At 44.0% G+C, this 22,960-nt stretch overlaps 1 protein-coding gene across 4 annotated transcripts in view; it reads left to right on the top strand.

Annotated features, from left to right (window-relative positions):
- The first annotated feature begins 10,201 nt into the window (after positions 1-10,201).
- SRPX (sushi repeat containing protein, X-linked) overlaps positions 10,202-22,960 on the top strand; it is a 77,148-nt gene continuing 64,389 nt past the window's right edge. For all 4 annotated transcript variants that reach the window (XM_006090553.2, XM_023755367.1, XM_023755368.1 and 1 more), the window contains exon 1: positions 10,202-10,316. In XM_006090553.2, the coding sequence (XP_006090615.1) occupies positions 10,253-10,316 (64 nt within the window). In that variant the 5' untranslated portion in view covers positions 10,202-10,252. The remainder of the gene's footprint in view (positions 10,317-22,960) is intronic.

Raw genomic sequence — 22,960 nt, 5'->3', positions numbered from 1 at the left:
TCTGGTTGGCAACAAGATATTTTAAAAGGTGAAAGTGAGTGGTAGTCATCTGAAGGTTAGTGTTAGGTGCTATGCAATACTGCAGAATGTGCACATTGCTGATGACGTTTGCGTATCTTATTAGCACAGGGCAGCAGCTGGGCCCACAGGTTGTTATTCTTGGAGGTTTCTGTTTGTCCTTGCTCTCTTTCATATCATGTTCAGCTTTTCTGACTGCTAGCCCTGCTACCTACAGTGACTTCAGGCTTACCACCATATGCAGAAACAACAGCTCTCATAAACTCATAGAGAAAAAATTGAAGAGGAAAGACTACATCCCAACTCATTCTATCAGGCCAACATTCTTACGCTGATAGAAGTAGCAAACAAAGATATTACAAAAATACCCCACAAACATATCTTTTAGAGAAAAAAATTTGACCCATAATAGTGTTTTAGTAAGAAAGTAAAGATTAGACTCTGAAAGTTGAGATTTATTTTATGTTAATTTCCTTCATGAACATAGATATAAAAATTCTTTACATTTTAGATAGAGTCAAACAATATATTGCATATCTATCTATAATAATAAAAGCATAATTTGCTAATTAGACCAGACTTCCTTCTGGAACTCCTTCCAGATGTCCTTCTGGAAGAAGCTGGGGCTGCAAGGGAAGCCCGGGTCCCGGGTGCCAGAGGGAAGCTGGTACTGGCAGCCGGGGGAAAGAAGGCCTACTCTTGCATGAATTTCATGCATTGGGCCTCTAGTGTATATATAAAAGCCTAAGTGACCATTACAGTGAAACGACTGGTCGCTATGATGTGCACTGACCACCAGGGGACAGATGCTCAATACAGGAGCTGACCCCTGGTGGTCAGTGCGCTCCCACAGGGGGAGCACCGCTCAGCCAGAAGCTGGGCTCATGGCTGGCAAGCGCAGGCTCAGCGGGCTGGGATGAGCACAACCGGCACGGCGCCTGGCCTGATTTGGGCTCCTCCCTGGCTGCCTGCTGCTTGGTGCACTGCTACATCCCCCGAGGGGTCCCAGACTGTGGGAGGGATGTCTGACTGCTGGCTTAGGCCCGATCCCAGTGCCATTCTCTATAGAAGGCAATCTGAATGATTCAGTGACTCAGGGTGCAGGGAACTCAGGGTGAGCCTGCCTCCATGCTTGACTCACCCACTTGATGGTGTTCACAGGATAGACTGTGGTGGCCCAGCCTGTGCACGTGCAGCAGCTGCTGAAGTTCAAGCACCAGATTGTGCAGCAGCAGAAGGCCATCCAGCCACAAGCTGGCAGTCAGACATCCCCCGAGGATCCCAGACTGCAAGAGGGTGCAGGCTGGGCTGAGGGACTCACCCCCCCCCCCTGCACAAATGACTAAATGGAGCCCTACCTGGTTTGGCTCAGTGGATAGAATGTCATCCTGTGGACTGAAGGGTCCCAGGTTTGATTCCAGTCAGAGGCACATGCCCAGGTTGTGGGCTTGATCCCCAGTGCAAGGCATGCAGGAGGCAGCCAATCAATGATTCTCCCTCATCATTGATGTTTCTATCTCTCTCTCCCTCTCCCTTTCTAAAATCAATTTTTAAAAATATATTTTAAAAAATCACCAAATGGAGTTTATCATAGGAGTAAAAACTAGTTTTAACATTCAACATTAAATCAATGTATTTCACCACATTAACATGCCTAAGAAAAATTATATAATAATATCAAAATAAAAAGTATTTGACAAAATTCAACATCCATGCCTGGTAAAATTTTTCAGCAAACTGAGACTATGAGGAAACTTTTTCAACTCAATAAAGAACATTTATTTACAAAAGAACTGCAGCTGATATCATACTTAATTGTGAATGACTGAATTTTTTCCTCTAAGATCATGGTGTCCACTGTTGCCACTCCTATTCAATATTGTGCTAGAGTTCTATCCAGTGCAATCAAGCAAGTAAAAGAAATAAAATGTATTTAGATTGAAAAGAAAAAAATAAAAGTGTCTATTTGAAGATGAAATGATTGTCTATATAGAAAATTCAATGGATTCTATAAAAAAGTAATTAAACTAGTGAACTCTCTATCCCATATATTATACAAACAATTGAAAATGGAAATTGAAATATAGTACCAGTTGTAATAGCATTGAAAATATGGAATATTTAGAGATAAATATGACAAAAATTCTTCAAGATCTGAATATCAAAAACAAAATGTTGAGAGACATTAAAGTTCATGAATCAGACTCAATACTATTAAAATGTTGATTCTCCCCAAATTGATTTATATATTAAATTAAATCAAAATCAAAATCTCAGTAGGCTTTTTAAATAGAAGTTAACAGACTAAATCTAAAATGAATATGGAAATACAAAGGACTCAGAAGAGCAAAAATAACTTTGAAAAAGTATGTATATGCCAGATGTGTTTGTTTCCTCCACGTCCCATGTGGTTCAGGGTTCAGGATCTGGAAGAAGGGCCGCACACAAATGAAAGAGACTAGATAAGAGATAATAATTTGGAAATTGGGGGGCCAGGTGGGAGCCCATCCCAAGAGGAGGGACTCTGCTTGTGCTCAGGCCCTGCCATCCTTTTATTCAGTTTGGGATACACCCATAGCCCTTAGGCAGGCAAGTTCCAGTAACAGGCAGACTATCTTTTCAGTAAGGATTTACATGACTATCTGGTCGGGAAGTTGCTTCAGCTACCACTGTCTCTATTAAACAGTGGGTGCACAGCTCTGACCTTTGCCATGGCTCAAGGGTCACCAGCCTTCCGGGCTCCTTGTCCACACCTCTCTGCTAGTGAAGACAATAGGCGGCTTCCCACAAAAAAGAATAACATATATGGGGGAATAAAACTCCTTGACCTAAAGATTTATTAAAAACTTACATTAATGAAGACACTGCAGAATTGGCATAAAGGCAGACAAACAGATAATGAAACAGAATAGAAAGTCCAGAAAGAGGCCCAGACATGTAAGGTCAATTGGTTTCTGACAAAGGTGCAAAAGCAATGCAGTGGAGAAAAAACAGTCATTTCAACAAATGGTGTTGTAACAATTATACATTCATATGCCAAAAAAAAACCAAACAAAAAAAACTTGGATCCAAACTTCACATGAAAGATAAACAATAATGCAAAACTAATTTTTTTATAATAAATAACAAATTTTGAATTCACTAATGTAGGTGAGGACATAGATATTGGATGATTACTAAATGTCTGTGCCATAGGGTCTTTTGGAAAATTTATTAAAAATTATGTTTATATGAGTGATTGTTCAAAGTTTATTTTAGAATCCTGGGATGTAGCAATTATATTACTAGTCACATTTGCCCTCTCTAACACTCTGCAAAAAGCCCATTACTTTCATTGTGCAACTCTGGAAATAGGATCACATTTTCTGTGTTGTGGCTCTGTTTCTCTGTCCAGTGGAAATTCAGTTTTCTCCTCCTATGGTTTCTGTTCCACATTGGTGAAGGAGGAGATTTTATCCAAGTTATGCTTCGGCAGGAAAAATAATTTTTAGATTGGATCTAAGATGAAAATGGTTCCTTAGCCTTATGGAAACACAAATACTATGAGTTTTCCTGTCTTACACTATAAATATTCCAATGTCTGCAGTGGCTTCTCTTGGCTGCAGAACTCTGTTTAAATATTTCATGTCCACCAATATTTAAATTATGAAAACACAAAGTTTGAATTTTATTCATATTTTCATATTATTAACATTAATTTCTTAGGCATGTCAGATCAATTTTATCATAAATTAAGAACATATTGGAAATTATATCATTCAGGTTCATGCCAAGATGCTGCAACAGAGACCCATTATTAAGTGGCTGATTCAAGGTATATGTTTCTCTCTCAGATCACAATTCAAAACTATGCCGTCCAAGATTAATGAGGCTGCTGTGCAATCCTCAATACAGGCCTTCCATTTATTTCACGGCTCATGATGGCTTGAGTCCAGGTCTCATAATCACCCAGCCAAGATTGAAGGGAAAGGCTCAGGAGAGCACATCAACCTTTCATTGTAGGGAGACAAATTGAAAAAAGCATACATTACTTCTGTTTACATCCAATGACCAGAACTTAGTCTTATGACTACACCAAATTGCAAGAAAGGCTGAAATATTATCCTGATCTGGGATTCTAAGTGCCTAGCTAAAGTTTGGGAGCTCTATTGTTAAAGAGAGAGACTGAATATTTGTGGAAAGTGAGTTGGGTTTCGGGAGTGCACAATATTGGCAGGAAAGTAGAAGAGAAATATTTGTAAACAAGCAAAAGAAGAGCAGCTTTGGTTGGAGGTGGAGTGTACAGGGAAATACGCACTATTGGAACAGTCAAGGCACTGCTGTCAAGTTAAAAAAATTAAAAACTCCAACCATTTTGTCATTTTTCTGTCACTTGTTCTAGATTCAAGTCTAAATGACCAAGAAAAGGTGTCTGCCTTACACTGTTTTTGGAGAAGTAGAAAGAATTAGATGGATGTTGCCTCCTGAAACCCATTGGATATCCAGAGTTGGAGAGCAAGCAATTTGAATTTCTCATACCACCAGATTATTCACAATAGGGAGAGGTAGTTCCCTAGAAAGAAATTGGGGTACCATTTGGGAGGGGTGCTGGACTATCACAAAACACATAGCTACCATATTAGTAACTTCAAGTATTTGCCAGAATATTGGTCCCAACTAATTTATTTGGCCATGCCAAAAAGCAGGTTGTGGCTACTATAAAAAAATAAGTCACCATTGTATCCATATGTTTCCAGGATCTGGGTTTTATTGATGCTTACTTTGTATTTTCTTGTGCCTATGCCTCCTTTCACATTCTTTATATGTCTGCCAAGCCTTGTTATCGGTTGTGTGAACTACTCCTCCTTGGCAAGTTACTTGCAAGTAAGAAAAAGCCCTATGGAGTCTGGGAGAGCTTTCCTGAAATGTCATTTAAGGTAACATCTTAAAAAAAGGAGATGTTACTTAGAATAAGAAGTTGAAAAAACAAGCAGAAGGAAGAGTATGTGCAAAGACCTTGAGTGCAAACAAAAAGAATATTGGCGTGACTAACAAACAGTGTGTGATGGGAAGTGTGGTGAGAATTGAAGCTGGATAGGTAGACAAAGTGCAGATCAACAAAACCTTTATGCTATGCTTAAAATCTTACTGTTTTATCTGCCTAGACCAGTAATCATCAAAGGATTTTAAGCTGCTGAGTGACAGTTTGCTTGGCTGTAGTAAATGTTGAATATACTGAGGTTGCAGGAGAGAGAGGTGTGGATGCAGGGCACCACTTAGAAAATTATTGATAGGAATCCAGTGGGTGGTAATGAAGATGGAGCAACATAACAGAATTCAAGGAGGATAAGGAGGAAAATCAACTGGACATAAGGGTGGGTTGGATGGAGTGGAAGGAAGGAGTCAAGGATGAATAGTGGTACCAATCACAGAAACAGAATAGTAGAGGTTTGCAGGTTACAGGTCCTGGATCTATTAACTATATGTGGAGTTGGAAATGCATTTGAACAATCAGGAGAAGTTATATAGTAGAGTTAAGAACACACAGAAGAGCTTAAAGATACAGATTTATGAGTTCTCGTTGTTTAGCTGGTAATTAAATGTCTCTGTGTGAATGAGGTCATCTAAAGAGAGAGTATGGAAATTCTCATGGAATTCAACATTCACTGGTTGCCCAGTGCTGGAAGCCGGTCCATCCTTGCTGCTTGACACAGTCGCTGCAGGAAAGAAACATCTGCACAGCATATGTTTCAAGGGACCTGGCATATATAGCATATTGTTCTTAATATGTTTGCTCTCCTTAGTGCCATGTGTTTTAACCAAGGTCACCTCTCTGAGAAAGGTTGTTTCCCCAGGTGGGGATTTTTCCCTGAGGTTAGGGAGGGGATACAACCCCTTAATTAAGTGTCAGGCGGGTAGTTAAGCTACATAATCTTTACTCCCTGGAATGGAGATAAGAAACGCCCTAACCTTTGTAATAGAAATTGACAGGATTAAAATCGGCTGGTATAAATACAGATGTAACAAGACAATAAACATCAGATCCTAACCAGAACCTAGCCAGAGAACATGGCAAAAGATCCTTGACAGAACCTGGCTACAGAACTTCACTGGAGAACCTAGACAGAACATGGCAAAAGAACCTGGATAGAACCTGGCTAAAGAACCTGGTGACTGAACCTGGCTGGAGAACCTGGCTGGAGAACCTAGTGAGAGAACATGGCACCAGAACTTGGTTGGAGATCCTGACCAGAACTTCGCTGGGGTTCCTAGCCAGAACTTCGCTGGAGATCCTGGAGGGAGAACCTCGCTATGCTGATGAACTGAACCCAGTTTCCATGTCATTCATTCTTCACCAACTCTGTCCACACCTTTGGGGACCCCTGGACCTGCTGGGGTTGGACCCCAGCAGCCCAGATATTGATTGGTGGCCAAAGAGACTGGGCAGCATTCAGAGAGGTCAGATGCATGATAGTGTGCTCTCCTGGAATGTAAAGATTGTTAGTGTCACTAGAAATAACAGGTAGTCATTAGTGTTGAGTGCTTCTGAGAAGTGTGTAAAGATGATGACTAACACATCTGTTGGTGAAAATGACATGCAGGTCATGAGAACAAGAATTATCTGAGAGGAACAATGTAAGCAGACCCAGATTGGAGTAGGCTGATGGAGGCAGTGAGTTTAGACAACTTTTTTGAAAGGGGAAAAAAAAAAGAGTTGGAGGAAAACTATATAACATGACCATCATGCAATAGCATCCATTTGAGAATAAGATATAACAAACAGCCCTAGCCAGTTTGGCTCAGTGGATAGAGTGGTGGCCTGTGGACTAAAGGGTCCCAGGTTCGATTCCAGCCAAGGGCACACACCCGGGTTGTGGGCCCTATCCCCCTCATTAGGGGATGTGCAGGAGGAGGCAGCCAATCAATGATTCTCTCTCATCACTGATGTTTCTATCTCTCTAGCTCTCTCCCTTCCTGTCAGAAATCAATAAAAACATATTTAAAAAAGGTATAACAAACATTGGGTTTCATTGTACCAAGTCATATACTCAAGAGACACATCACTGTGTATTCTACATTTAAAGAGAAGCGATCATGAGGCAAATGGGGAAAGTGCCTATATCTTATATGTTCAGACAAATAGAAATTTAACCCACTCAGGCAGAGAGAAGGACCAGAGCAATACAGGAAAGCTTTAAGCAGCCTCCTGAAAATATTACTGTAAAATCCCAATTTGTCTCGGACGTGTTCAACTTGGCGTGCTTTGTATAAAACATAATTTTTTCATGCATCAACTTTTCTTTGTCTACTTAAACAGGGTCAGAGAAAGGCTGATGCTTGAAAAGTTCTTGGAACAAAAAAAAATCCAAGATTTGACTAAATGAATCATTTGATTAGTTATCACTAACAGCAAGATGCAACCCAATAAGGACTATTAACTCATTGTTTCTAAACTTGGCTTGTTTCTGTACTTGGCTGGATTCCTCAGAGCTCTGGCCAAACAGCAGGGTTTCTGCATGTGCTCTGACCTCCCTGAAGACATCACAATGAGCCAGAAACTCTCAGGGTTCAAAAGAGATCTTTAGAAAAGGGGTAAAAAGGGGCCTGGGTACAACCACAGGGAGAGGCATCCTATTCGGTGCACACACATTCAGGGGATATATATTTACTGTACTTCTTGCAACTGGAAACTCTATTTAGCCTCCAGGACTAATTTTCCAGTCTAAGTCTTCACAATGATGCTAACCTTTGGGTTGCTTACAAGAGAGTAAATGAAAGCTTTCTCTCCTCCAACACATCCTTCCTTGACTTGAAACATGTGACAAGGCTGTTACCTCCAGCACATGCTTTCTGAATGAATCAGCATTCTAAAAGACAGAAGCCCTAGGATGTGCCAATATCAACTGAATCAGCAAAGGATTAAGAGGAGTGGGGAGACAGTTCAATGGATGCAGCCTTATCTAGGGTGTCAATTGCACCATCTTCAAAGTTGGCAGCCTAGGAATCTTGTTGGCAATAAAGGGAGAAAGGGCCAGAACTACCTCTGCAGGGCCCTGAGTGGACCTCACTGGACGGAGGACTGGGGTCTTCTATAGGAAATCAACATCATAATAGTTCGACAGAGGCATGTGTCTGAGGATAGTTTTATTTTATTTTTTGGTTAGTCCTTGCCCAAGGTATTTTTCCATTGCTTTTCAGAGAGAATTGAAGAGAGGGGGAGAGAGAGAGAGAGACAGAGAGAAACATCCATGTGAGAGACACATCGATCAGTTGCCTCCTGCACTCACCCTGACTGGTAAGTGGGGAGCAAACCTACAAGCCAGGTATGTGCCCTAGACCAAGAATCAAACCCATGACACTTCGGTGGGTGAGCCAATGCTCTAATCACTCAGAAACACTGACCAGGGCTGTGAGGATAGTTTTTATGCACAAAGTCCCAGTCCCATGCTAGTTACACTCCTTTTCAAATGTACAGCCTGTTGGATACAAATTGTTCCCTCATTATCACGGTCAGGTATTCCTGCCTCAGAAATGTCCTGGACTCCTGCTTCTCTGTTCCTCTGTTAGGCTGAGAGCTTAGTGCCACAAACCACACTACAAGCCAAGGTTAGGGCTTTGAAGTTTTGGGCTCAATCCTATAGAAAATAGATTTTGTCATAGGATCTAACCAATGTGTTTTCACTTTGTGCCATTTTCTTTCAGCCTCTAGTCCTGGGTGAAGGCCCCTTGTATATATTTACACAGGTTTTATCTGGCAAAAAAATAAAATGCCCTTCAGACTCTGATATCCCCTTGTCAAGATCCAGAAGCTATGGCTTCCTTCACTTTTCCCTGTTCAAGTTGTATATCCTTTTTTCCCTGTTATTCCCTTTATTTTCAGTGTCCTCAAGGATCTCATCCACTGCAATGGCTTCAGCTTTTACCTCCATGCAAGCATTTCAAATCTATACTCCTCTCTTCATCTTATCTACTGAATTTCAAAAAATTTTTAACACTAGGCATCTTCTACATTGTTGTTTCACCTGCATCACAATCTTAACATGTTCGAAACTAAACTCATTGTAGCCCCATAATGGCTCCTTGCGTGTATCAGTTCATGTTCTACCAGAGCAGCAAAATCAGTAGAAGATATATACTGCATAAGGCCAATATGCATTTGTTACTTGTAATTGCTCTTATGCAACTGTGGGGGATTGCTAAGTAGTTTCTGTATGGCTGTTGTTGTCTCTGAGTCTAATACTGGAGCTTGAAGTTCATGGGATAGGCAGTAGGGAAGGAAAGGTATAAATTGGAGGGGGGAGATCAAGAGCAGGCTGGAACCAACAAGCATGAGCTGGAGCACCATGAGTAAGACTGGAACTCATATTAGTGCTTGTTGCCACTGACGGTGATGAGCATATTCAGCACAAGTGGGTCTCTTTGTCACAACTGCTAAACACACTCACCTGGCCTACAACTTGAAGCAATCTAAGGAGGATCAGGGGAAGGTAGAGCACTTGCAGGCCCAATTACTGCTTCATACCAATGAGGTAAGTCAGCAAATCTGCACCATATGTGAGCTACAAAATGGCCACTACTTCCCTTCCAGCCTCCAAATCTCCCAAGAATCACTGTTTTTCTGGGAATTCATCATCAAGATTAGTAAGGAAAATGTCCTCCCAGAGGTGAGTTAAGGCTTTCTCCTTGTAGAGGAAGGGAGAGGGAGAGGGAGAAATAGAAACATCTATGATGAGGGAGAATCATTGATCAGCTGCCTCCTGCACACCCCACACTGGGGACCGAGCCCACAACCTCCGCATGTGTCCTGACAGAATTGAACCCAAGACCCTTCAGTCCACAGGCCAACACTCCATCCACGGAGCCAAACCCGCTAGGGCTGCCCCTTCTCTTTCTATGAGACTCATGCAGCTTCCTACATCAATGACATTGTGCTGGGGACCCTTGATGTGGGAGGCATTTGGTCCACCTGTGTGTATTCAGGTGAAAAGGCTTGAACTTGGAGAACAGAAAGATATCACTGCTCCTGGGGGCGGCGGGGAGGGGGGGGGTGGTCAGAAGAAGCGCTTGGCCCCGAAGAAGAGGGTGGGTGGGAGCCCCAACGGCGCCAGCATTCCAGGGAGGCTGAGGAAGGAGGGCAGGCCCTAAGCCTGAGGGAGGGAAAGAGGAGAGGAGGAGTTTTGCAGCTCTGCCCCTTGGTCTCCTCCCGACAGGGAAGCGCGCGGCGCTGCAGAGCTGAGCTGAGGGCTGGAGCACCATGAGGGGCCCCGCGCTGCTGCTGCTGCTGTTGTTTCCAATCCCGCTTACCCTCGGCTTCCCAGGTAGGGCAGGGGTAACCCCCCCTCCGCTGAGGAGGGGACGGAGGGAGGTGCAGAGGGTGCCCTTTGTTTGTGTCGGAAGCCTTTCTCGGCGCCCTGGGACGTGGGGAGGAGGAGGGAGCCTCCCATTTGGGCACCATTGCCAGCCCCTCGCCAGGCATCCAGAGGGGCCGGGATCCCAGTCCCCTCTGTGTCTGATGTTCCAGGGGTCCAAGTAGAGCCATATCGGAGCAGAAGGCGACTCCAAGAAGTTTGGGTGCGGGCTCCTTTTGTAGCCAGACAACCAATGGGTCCCCGCTGCCTGTCACTACTTGAGATAATTCAGCAGAGACTGGGTTGAATCCTATATGAGCGTTTATTCCAATCTTGCGGGCGGCAGGGGAAGAGCAGCAGGTCACCCACAAGAATCTGCTCTGACCCCCTCGCCAGCTGGCTGGTTATATACACAGGAGGGAGAAGACAGCTATGTGCAGCTGCGGGCTGCAGTGTAACGGAAAGGGGAAGGAGGGTCCGCAGTCAGGCCTTTAGGAGCTCAAAGCCCGATAATAAGGTGGCTAATCCGTGATGTTACAAACAGCTCAGCCTGTTCCTGGGACCAGAGGACTGTCAGCATTCCTGAGAAAAACTCCCGGAGGGGGTCAGGGTCTGGGCACAGCCACCAAATCAAAGCGTGTCCTGTCCTTGGTCTGTTCTTAAAGGTATTTCCTTACTGAGTCATGGACCCATCCAGGCATCTTATCTTTTTACACCCTCGTTTCATTCTCCAGTGTCCCAGGGTCTGTAAGAAAACCTTTCATCTATAGTGATTATGTGGTGAATAATGATTAGACAACAGTGGCTCTATTCTTACAATGTGCCCTTTCCCACTATCAGTTTCTCACTACCCAGTATTTTGCCTCCTTACACGGGGTTGCTCAGGGCCTGGTCTCAGGGGTCTGGCAGGTAGTCCCATAGTCCTGAAAGGAGCCCCTACCTCCTCCCACAGAGGTCCTGGGCCATCCCCTGAAGCTGTAGGCTGGGTCATTTGCGTACTCTTTCAGACAGCACAAGCAGGGCCTTGACTACTGCCCCCAACCCCTCTAGCTGGGGATTCTGAGAAAGTCTGAGCCTCTGGGAGAGAGGTGCCTGCTGAGCGTGGTGACATGTGGCGACATGTGGCATGCACTCTGTTAGCCCCAGGGAGAAAGGGTGTAGCTTCTTGAGGGCGTGGTCTCTAGATTCTAAAGGAAACCTGGTATTTATTAGAGTTCTCCTGGTATTGGAGAACTACTTGAGCCAATGAGCCAATTCTTTATTTTTTAAAATATATTTTATTGATTTCAGAGAGGAAGGGAGAGGGAGAGATAGATAGAAACATCAATGATGAGAGAGAATCACTGATCGGCTGCCTCCTGCACACCCGCTACTGGGGATCGAGCCTGAAACCTGGGCATGTGCCCTGACCCGGAATTGAACTGTGACCTTCCAGTTCATAGGTCGACACTTAACTACTGAGCCATGCTGGCTGGGCAGCAAAACCTTCTTTAGAAATGCCTTTTAAAAACCTCAAGCTTGCCCGAGGGGCGTGGCTCAGTGGTTGACCATTGATCTATGAACCTGGAGGTCACAGTTCAATTCCCAGTCAGGGCACATGCCCAGGTTTCAGGTTTCATCCCCAGTAGGGGCATACAGGAGGCAGCAGATCAGTGATTCTCATCATTGATGTTTCTCTCTCTCTCTCTCTCTCTCTCTCCCTCTCCCTGCCTCTCTGAAATCAATAAAAACATTTTTAAAAAATAAAATAAAATAATAAAAACCTCAAGCTTATTCCTTCATCAGGGAGTCTTAGGTTAGCAAAGAGTTTCAGGGGAGCAGGGCAACATGGATGCACCCTTGTGTCCATGGAACTGAGAAGAAATCCCTGAGAGAGTGGTTGACATAGATAGGGCATGCCAAATTTGGCTTTGCGATCCACACAGTGGGCAGTTTAAATCTGGGGTCTGAGAAACAAACCTACTGAGTTTTAGATGAAGGATCTCATGGGGGATGGGGGGGTGGGGACAGGGTTTCCCCAGATACGTGCTTGGGAGACATAGGAATGGCTGCTGGAAATTCTCTGCACATCTCCAAATGAATGAGTCAAACAAATGTATGAAGTGATAAAAAGGAACATTTGTGTTTTGAGCTGACTCTTGCAAGTTTAAGCCTTTGGTAGGAACTGATTCTGGGAAAAGTGGAAAGGAGACTTTATCCTCAGTGCCATTCCCATCCCCTTTAGCAGGAGTCAGGTTGAAAATGAACTCGGAGGGGGAGGGGAAGCAGAGGGAGAAGTTGAGAAACTAGCTAGAGGCCGTTGAACTCTAAATTAGGAGGCTTCTTTCAGCTGCCTGTACATCTGGTGGAGCCTTTCTCAGCCAAGGGGCCTCTTCTCTTTTTCCATCTGACTGCCATCACTCCCTTTCTCTGCCCTCCACTCTGTTTTCTCTCAGCTTCCACCCTTGTATAGTGTGGGTTGATGCCAGGGCCCAGCCACCCACAGAATCATGGGTTTTCCAGGCTGGGCACTCACTACTCTCCCTGGCTGGCCTGGCTCCTCCAGCCAGCAGGCAGGCTGCCCCCTGCTAGAAGCTACAGCTCTCCTCCTCGCAATCCCTGGCCTATCCTGATTCCTCACTGGTCCTCAGGCTCTGCTCAGACCTCACATGAGCAGAAACCAATTGGAGAACCTTTCAAAGTCCTTCCTTGGCTCCTCTCCACAGAGTCTCTCAGGAAATGTGCTCGGCTGGGGCTACTGAATTCAAAGATGGGGGTTTCACTCCAAGCCCGAAGTTTTGGAAAGCTGGGGAAGGGAGATACTCTCGGCCAGCAGGTCCTGAGGCAAATTACCCTATGTGCCAGGAGAAAGATTTTGAAGATCATTTCTGAGGCACCCTCTTAGCAAGCAGACATCATGTCTCCAGTAAGAGAGAAGGTAAGAGGCCCACAGTCAAGAACCTCTGAAAGAGGGAGATGAGGATCTAGGGCCCCATTAGTTTCCTAGTTATATAACCAGCTGCGATTTCACAGCAAATCTATCCAAGTGAGAGTAATCCTTCCCATTCCCACTCCTAGAAGTTTAGGCTTCTTTGCAGCCTAACAAAGACACAGTATCTATCTATATATAAAAGGCTAAGTGACCAGCCAACCGGCCAGTAGGTATGACACATACTGACTACCAGGGGGCAGACGCTCAACACAGGAGCTGCCCAGCAACAGCAACTTTGCAGAGTGCCCTCTCACACTCCAGGACCACTCAGGGGAAGTTGGACTGCTGGTTTCAGCCTGATCTCCGCAGGCCAGGCCAAGGGACCCCACCTGCTGGAGGGACCCTGCTCACTTCACAGACACCCTTCAAGCCCCGGTGCTGCCCCAGAAGAGGGACCACGGGAAGTTGACTCCAGGGTGTGTCTGGCTTGTCTCACCCAGCCCCACCAGCCACCTTCTAATTAATTTCCTTTCAATGTGCATGAATCCATGCACTGGGCCTCTAGTGTAAAAAACAAAACAAAACAAAACAAAACAAAACAAAACAAAACAAAACAAAAAGCCATAACATGAGTGGAAAGTTCATATAGTCAAGTTCTCTGCATTGGATTGTTTTTGCACATGTATAAGAGGAAGAGTTTTGATTCTGTTGTGAAATGAACTCTTGAAACCTTATTTACATCTGAGGTTTTGGAGGATCACTGCACCTACTTCTGTCAGCAAGGCTGAAGGTGGAAATGAGTCATATGGCCACTAAAAGACTCCATGAATCTTACACCTGGAGAAAGGTGGTTAATGTAGTTTATGTTGGCCAGTCAGGAAAGCTAAATGAGGTTTGCTGAAAGCCATACCATACCAGACCAGCCAAAGCAGTCTTCTGAAATGCCACATTTGGAGATATGTATTAGGAACAGAACACCTGGCTCAGGATATACAATTAAAGTCTCAGGCTAGGCTAGAAATTTCTATTTGGATTTAAAACATGTAATCAGTTGACAAAATTACTCTGCCACTTCTTGGTATTACGGCTTCCTGTACCTGGACTGCTTTCCCCCAACCATCTAGTCTGTTCAAATTCTGCCCATCTTCCAGTGACACCCCCACTTCAGAAGAGGGACTGAAAGGGAACCCTCGTGCACTGCTGGTGGGAATGCAGACTGATGCAGCCACTATGGAAAACAGTATAGAGATTCCTCAAAAAGTTAAAAATGGAACTCCCATTTTACCCACTCATCCCACTTCTAGGAATATATCCTAAGAATCCGGAAACACCCATCAGAAAGGATATATGCAGCACAATTCACCATAGCTAAGATTTGGAAACAGCCAAAGTGCCCATCAGCAGATGAGTGGATCAAAAAACTGTGGTACATCTGCACAATGGAACAGTATGCAGCTGTAAAAAAGAAGGAACTCTTACCATTTGCAACAGCATGACTGGACCTGGAGACTGTTATGCTGAGTGAGATAAGCCAGTCAGAGAAAGATTAATATCACATGATCTCACTCATATGCGGAATCTAATGAACCCAATAAACTGATGATCAAAAATAGACCCAGAGTCATAGAAGCACAGACTGTTGAACCTCAGAGGGAAGGCAGGGGAGGGTAGGTGGGAAGAGATCAACCAATGAACTTGTATGCATATCTACATAACCTATGGACACAGACAATGGGGTGGTGAGGGCCTGGGGTGGGGAGGGGAGCGGGCTGGAAGAGGTTAAGGGGGGGCGGGGGGGGAGAGGAGGACCTATGTAATACTTTCAACAATAAAGATTTTTAAAAAATCCCACAACATCTGTGAAGCGCAATAAAGTGAAGTGGAATAAAATGAGGTATGCCTATACTTCTAGATTCTGAGTTCTTGAAGGCAGAGGAATACTATGTCTTACCCTTCTTCCCTATTTCCCACAGTGCCTACTTGAGCACCTTGAGCCAGGTGAATATTTGTGCTTATTGAGTTAATAGTTCCCTGTAGTTTGGGTATTTGATATTGAAAAGAAAAGGAGCTGAGAGAAACACATGCACAGGTAAACAGGACTTTGTGCCACCATGAATCTACATACATAGGGACTAAGGCAGTGATGGTGAACCTTTTGAGCTCGGCGTGTCAGTATTTTGAAAAATCCTAACTTAACTCTGGTGCGTGTCACATATAGAAATTTTTTGATATTTGCAACCATAGTAAAACAAAGATTTATATTTTTGGTACTTATTTTATATATTTAAATGCCATTTAACAAAGAAAAATCAACCAAAGAGAGTTCGTGTGTCACCTCTGACACACGTGTCATAGGTTCGCCATCACTGGACTAAGGCTTACTGGCTATAGAGGTTGTGTTTAAATCCACGAACATCCTCTGTCGAGGCCATAACTTTCTCTATTGGGGGCTGTAAGATGAGAGACTGACTATAGCCACAAGCTGGAGTTTGCATTTATTATTTTTGTTGGCCACTTTGCTCTGGCCCCTTCCAAAATGGTTAGTTTCCTTAGTAAATGCAAATGTGTGCTACATCAATTACCCTTTCAGAGAACACAAATGAAATGGGTAATTGAAAATGAAGATTGAGTTTAAACAGAAGAAGGTTTACTTTTGCCAGGCTATAGCAAAGTATGGAATTGTAGCAGCCAAGTTCTGATTAATACCCAGATTAAAGATTCACTTCCCCAAAAGCAGTGTGGCCCAGTCAGTGTTGCTCAGTGGTTGAGCATTGACCTATGAACCAGGAGGTCACAGTTGATTCCAGGTTGGGGCACAGGCCCAGGTTGCAGGCTCGATCCCAGTAGGGGGCATGTGGAGGCAACTGACCAATGATTCTCTCTCAGCATTGATGTTTCTATCTCTCCCTCTCCCTTCCTCTCTGAAACCAATAAAAACATATACAAAAAGCAGTGTGAATAATAACCTCTCTTGAGTTCCAGTTCATAGGGAGTTTCTCAGGCCAGCTCCTTGGTTCTCGATTGTGTGACCTCGTGACTGTCAGCTTTTATAGGCCATTGTTTCAGGGGTTTTTAGGCCTGAATCTTTCTCTTGGATATTTGAACTTAGTTTTGAAAGAGAATCAGTTTCTTCCTTCTCCAATGAAACCTGGGATCTACCCAGAGATTTACTTTTCAAAGTGGACGCTGAATTATGGAGTGTTTGGGATACTAGGATGAAGAATGGAAGGAATTCCTTCTGTCAGTAACTTTCTGCCTTAAGGAAAAATAGACACTGGGTTATCTAAGGTGATCAATGTTATAACACAGATGGGTTGATGGGCCTGGGAGTGCAAAGAGAAGCCATGGAGGGACATTGGGCCTGGATACTGAAGAATGATGCTGATAGATGCTGATGCCAAAGATAACGGCACTATGGGCTCATGGAAGGTTAAAGTAGGAGATCTGTGGGCCTCTCTAAGAACTTTTTGAAATCGGAAACAAAAATCTGTGTGGGTGTTCTTTTTCCATCCTGATTCAAAACCACTGCTCACTGATTGTCTTCACGAATTCTATGAGAGAATGTGCACTTAATGGGCACAAAAATCAACATACAAAGTAAGATGAAATTGCCAGAATAGTGAAACTTTGATTGAATTAATGAGCAGGTAGTCTTCTTGAGTTATAACCAGTGGTAAAATTTCCTGTTCTCATTTAAAAAGCAACAGCAAACAAAGCAGATATAATCATAGACTGGAATTGCCTTCAGGCTTGGGCTGGCAACTGGTTGTACACCCCTTCTCTCCCCCTCCCCCGCCCACCAGTTAGCAAGTTAGCATAGTGTATGGGGCATTGGAGGGGATCTTTAGTCAATATTTGTGAATTGATTGATTGAGTGATTGAAGTAAGTGTGACAGGGAATCAGCACATTATATGTAAAATATTCCTGCAGGATTTAACCAGAATTTCCAAGAGGATAGTTCCCAAAGAAAAAAGAATGCTATGTAGCAAAATGTCAGGAAATTTGCAGTACCCTGGACAAAATATCCATCTGAGCAGGCAACAATTCAGGGCACAGCAAATTGCTGAGGCTCTTGGATTTCCTATCACCCAGGACACTATTCTTGGAGACTTAGAGGCTCTGGAGAGTTCTAGGGACAGGGTTTTCAGATAAAGATTTAAGCATAAAACTTGTGCAAAAGAAAAGTCATTGGTAGCATTGCTAAGCTCCCAATTTTTCCAGATGATAATTGGTTGCACCTGGATCTTATGGTTGCATGGCCCTCTGGCCTCAGAAACCTCTGGATCACTCATTCTCAGGCTGAATGATTCACTCACCCATAATCCTTTGCTCATACTGGATGTCTCTTTATGTATTGTCCTCCAGGGAGACGATAAATGGGTTTGGACATAATAGCTTGGATTCTCCCAGAGGTTTGGGATTGTAAATTGAGTATATTGGGTTTAAAACTATTTTTATGAGTAATAGTCACACAGATGCAAACATAGAATTGAGGGAGGACTTTCTGCCTTAGCCTTGAAATATGACTGCAGTATTTCTTCTTCCCTGCTCTTACAGTGACCTGCACTGTGATGGCTCACATGCATCAGGGATTTGTTTCCCCTGCTGCCACTGGCTGTTTGCAGGGTCTTTCCAGTTGTGCCTTGTGAACATCTATCTTTTCAATGCCGATTGCACCTCAGGACCCTTGGACAGAGGACACTGGCCTTTCACTTATTGTGTGGGTAGCAGAGCTGAATGATCCTGCCAGTTCTAGGATCCAAGTATGTTCAAAAACACTGGTTAAATTAAGGCCACAGATTGAGAATTGAGCCAAGGTTTGGCAGGCTCATTGTGGAGTGGTGAGGAAGTGTTGGTGTGGTCCATCTTCTGAGACTCTGCCCCCACAGTGGCCATCTGTGTAGGAACTCTGACTTGTTGCCACTGACTCAGCATTTGTCAGACAAAGGCTCTGATTCCTTTAAATTTCCAATGTTGAAATTTTCTCTCCACTTATATTTTAACTCAGCTTTCCAAGGGGTTGTTTCACCACTAGCTACTCTGATGAATCTGATGCCCCCACCATGTGATCAGGTACTAGAGTCTTGTTCATTTTGTGCCCTCATGGCCTAGCAGGGACCTGACTCATGGAAGGCTCTCAGTGGATCTGTGGAATGAAATCTGCTGGGAAGCATGCCTCTGGCTGATCCTGATCTTGTGGTTGTCTCAGGCTCTATCTAATTTCCCTCAGGTGTTTCTTACCCACAACCAAGCTCCCCTGCATTGGCCACCTAATTCATGGAACTGTGGAACTTCAGACTGGGAGGTGCACCTGAGAGGCAACACTTTGCTTCCTAGTGATGACCACTCCCCACCCCACCGAGGCTCAGCCTGATGAAGGAATTTCTCTGGGGTCACACAGAAAGTTAGAAGACCTGGGTTTATAACTCAGTCTGGTGACTCCCACAGGCAGTTATTGAACACAACTTTTGAGTGGTGGTTACATGTTAGGCATGATGCCAGGCACCAGGGTTAGGCAGGCAAGAATTAATGACACTGAGTATTCACTGAGCCCCTGTCTGGGGTACATTACAGCATGTTTGCTCATATCGACACTTGGTTGCAATCTCAGGGTCTCAACCTGGGGCTGCTTGGCTATTCCCCAACATGTGATAACATTTTAATAGCTTTATAGAGACATCCCATAGAATGCTCATTTAAACTAATTTGAGGATTTTAGTACATTCACAGACTTGTGTATCTGTCACCACAATTTCAGAGCATTTCCATCAAAACAACCCCACAGCCCTAGCTGATTTGGCTCAGTGGATTGAGTGTCAACCTGTGCACTGAAGGGTCCCGGGTTCTATTTCAATCAAGGGCATATGCCCAGGTTGAAGGCTCGAGGCAGCCAATCCATGATTCTCTCTCACCATTGATATTTCTATCTCTCTCTCTGTCTCCCTTCCTCTCTGAAATCAATAAAAATATACTAAAAAAATAAGTTTAGCCCTTTGCCAAGACAGGGTGGATTGCTTGTTTAAAAACTACCACACAATAACTCCCTTCCTCTCCTTTTCTCCCTTTTCCTGTTGGCTTTGCTTTCATCACTGCATCCTCTAGACTTCCTTTCCCATCTCCTATATTCCTGAGATAAGCATGAGCAGCCTTTAGGTTCCTACTTCCCCTCTAACTAAAACACAAGTCCCACCCTTAGAGGGCTTCTGACTTCATCTCTTGTTAAGTCCTTCTGCCAGCAGCAGCCAAGCACACCTCTAGTGATTGGTAACAGGGTCCTTGCAAGGCTTTGTCCTGCAGCTAAGCTGTCCCTTAGAAAAACTTCAGCTCTTCAGAAATCCACACTGGTGTGATTTAGAGCTGCTCCTGTCTCTATAAAAAGACCTGGTGTCCTAATCCAAAGCTGAAGGTGGATGGGCCTTTGCTACCTGCTGACAGACTTCCTTGATGTTGCCTGATTGCTGGGCAGCAGGCTTGGGTCTCTCCATATCTGCTGCCCTGCCAAGCTTCTGCTAGGTGGTATGGCCCACAGCCCTCTACTGCCCTGACCCCGGATCGCTGCTGAAGGCATGACTTGGATATCTGTCTTTCACAAGTTGTTCTTCCTTCAGAAGCCTGTAATCTTACTGATGGTCAGGAACATCACTAGTAGAACATTTTCCAAACTGGCTTCCTTGAAGCTCTGCTTCCCAGAGAGATTCACAGATGTTCTATCGCAGTGGTTCTCAACCTTCCTAATGCCGCGACCCTTTAATACAGTTCCTCATGTTGTGGTGACCCCCAATTTCATTGTTACAAATTGAACATAATTAAAGCATAGTGATTAATCACAAAAACAATATGTAATTATATATGTGTTTTCCGATGGTCTTAGGAGACCCCTGTGAAAGGGTCGTTCGACCCCCAAAGGGGTCTCGACCCACAGGTTGAGAACCGCTGTTCTATGGGAAACAATGCATTCTAAATAAATTGTGCTGGGTTAAGTAGGTTTTTTGATTTGCAGGACTATGCAGGGTCATTGATATGCTAATGTACCATGTTACCCTCTGGGATCAATTCCAGTCAAGGGCACATGCCCGAGTTGCAGGTTCAATTTCCAGTAGGGGGCCTTCAGGAGGCAGCCTATCAATGATGTTTCTCTCTCATCACTGATGTTTTTATCTCTCCCTCTCCCTTCCTCTACTTTCAAAGTATGGTCCTCAGACCTGCAGCAGCTCATTGAAACTTATTAGATATGTAAATTCTTGGGTCCCTCTAAGTAATTCTGGGGCATTCTACAATGTGAGAACCACCGATGTGAACATTTCCAATTTTTCTCAGAACATCTCATTAGACTAGTGCTTCCCATTTGTTGTTTTTATTTTTAATATATTTTTATTGATTTCAGGGAGGAAGGGGGAGGGAGAGAGAGATAGAAACATCAATGATGACAGAGACTCATTGATGGGCTGCCTCCTACACGCCCCTTACTGGGGATCGAGCCCACAACCCAGACATGTGACCTTGACTGGAATGGAACCTGGGACCCTTCAGTCCACAGGCTGGCGCTCTATCCACTGAGCTAAACTGGCTAGGGCCCCATTTGTTGTTTTTAAAGGAAACTGTTTGGTGTGGTTTTTTTTGTTTGTTTCAGGACAAGATATTTGAGAGGATGACATTAGATTTCCTGAAGCATTTATGGTGGCAATGACCATTGCAGGCTTAAGGGGGGAAAAAGGAAAATTAAAAAAAACAACCTTTGGTACCATCATCTATCCTGCTAAACAGTTATGGGCATACTTGGTTAGAAGTTTCCTCCAGTTGAAAGCCACCCACGTTTGGCTGTTGCAAACATGTGTTCTTTAACATGTGTTTTTGTGTATTAACATGTGAAGAAAGCTGGGAACAGCTTTTGGGATGTATTTTTCTTCCCTGGTGCACATTACCTCCCTTTAGAATACTCTTCTTTCTTCCCCCACGAAAAGTTCCTCATCCAAATCCCCAACCCATTTTTCCAGGCCAGCCAGATCCAAATGGCTTTTGCTGGTACCCTTGACATGGGAAAGCCTCTGGAAGCTTTCAGATCTGAGGCTGTGGCCTGTCCCTAGGCAATGCCTCTCAGCGCAGGACATCTTTGCATTCCTTCTCAGAACTCAGCTCATTCCCTCTCATTCCAGAGTTTCTTCCTGCACCATTCCATATAGTGGCCAGCAGTGTTCCCAGTCATGGCTCTGAATGTGAACTGTTTTCATTCTGTGCTATTAGTGTTTGTAAATACTGTGTTGTCACTTAGTTTGAAAATCCCAGCAACATTGAGGTTTGCAGGTAAGGTGAGAGGAACCCCTAAGTTTTCTTGCCCAGATCTTTGGTCTGTCTTCATTTAAATGATGGTGAGGCCTTAAGAACTCAAGAGCTGATGTGGATGGGTGAGTTATCGATTTGTTTTTGCCGTCTAAACAAACTGAAAAGAAGCAGAATTGCCTCATGTTCCAGAAAACAGAGGTGATTTGATCACCCCCAAATATGAACGTGGTGCAAGAGTGAGCTCTTCTCCAGCTCAGCATCTCCCTAGCATGCTCTATAGCTCTCTGGTGTGATGTGGCCTCGGCCTTCCTCATTTCTTGGATTTTGACTGTGTCTCAGTTGACCTCTGTGGAGAACAGTTAAGCCTTCAGAGGACCATATGCCAATGCTTTGATTCCACTGGCTGGTTTCAAAGCTAGACCTCCTTTTGTCTGTCTGTTGATGTGAAGAGTCAGATTCCAGGGCTTTGGGAATGACCCTTGGTGGGAACAAGAGTTGACATTAATTGAGGGCCCCTGCTTTGGGATGAACATTCTTTGAGGTGAAGCAGCTGTAGAAACAAGGCTATCTGAGAGCTCATGTCTGGCAGGGATCATCCTCTCACCAGTCCCCCCACCCCACCTTGACAACATTATTTTTTCTGGATGAAATAAAGGTAAAACTGACATTTAAGAATAGATTTAATGGGGAAACAACTTACATAAGGGTGGTGTTGGGATCAAAGTGAGAGATGGATGGAGCCCCAGTTGCCCAAAGCAGTTGACCAGTAAACAGTACGCTTACTGCCTTTCCTCCCTTCCCTATCTCTCTTCCTCAGTCCATCATAGTGCTTCCTGGGGTCTCTTCCCAAAAAAGCACTTGTACCTTGTCTTAGAATGTGCATTTGGGGGACCTAACACACACAATGGCTAAGCTAGAACTTAATCCATAATTTTGATTTCTAGTTTAGCATTCTTTCTGCTGCTGAATTGATTCTCTTTTTTAAAATTTTTAAAAAATATTTTTATTGATTTCAGAGAGGAAAGGTGAGAGAGAGAGAGATAGAAACATCAATGATGAGAGAGAATCATGGATTGGCTGCCTCCTGCACACCCCATACCGGGGATCGAGCCCGCAACCCGGGCATATGCCCTGACTGGGAATCGAACCCTGATCTCCTGGTTCATAGATTGATGCTCAACCACTGAGCCAAGCCAGGAGGCTGCTAAATTGATTCTTGCTGAACAGAGCTTTCTAGGTTAGTAAGTGAACTATAAGGCTGACTTCTATGATGGAAGCTTGGGGAGTGTTTTAGTTATCTACTGCTGTATAAGAAACCATTCTAAAACTTAGTGTCTCAAGTAAAAAAGAATAATCTTTTACCCTTTGAGAAAGCAAGTAACCCAATTTAAAGAGTGGGCAAAATATTTTAACAGACATTTT

This window comes from Myotis lucifugus, unplaced genomic scaffold (genome assembly GCF_000147115.1).
Source record: "Myotis lucifugus unplaced genomic scaffold, Myoluc2.0 scaffold_76, whole genome shotgun sequence".
NCBI classification, from domain to species: Eukaryota; Metazoa; Chordata; class Mammalia; order Chiroptera; family Vespertilionidae; genus Myotis; species Myotis lucifugus.
Note: the sequence above shows the minus strand (reverse complement) of the source record. Positions and strands in the feature narration are given on the sequence as shown.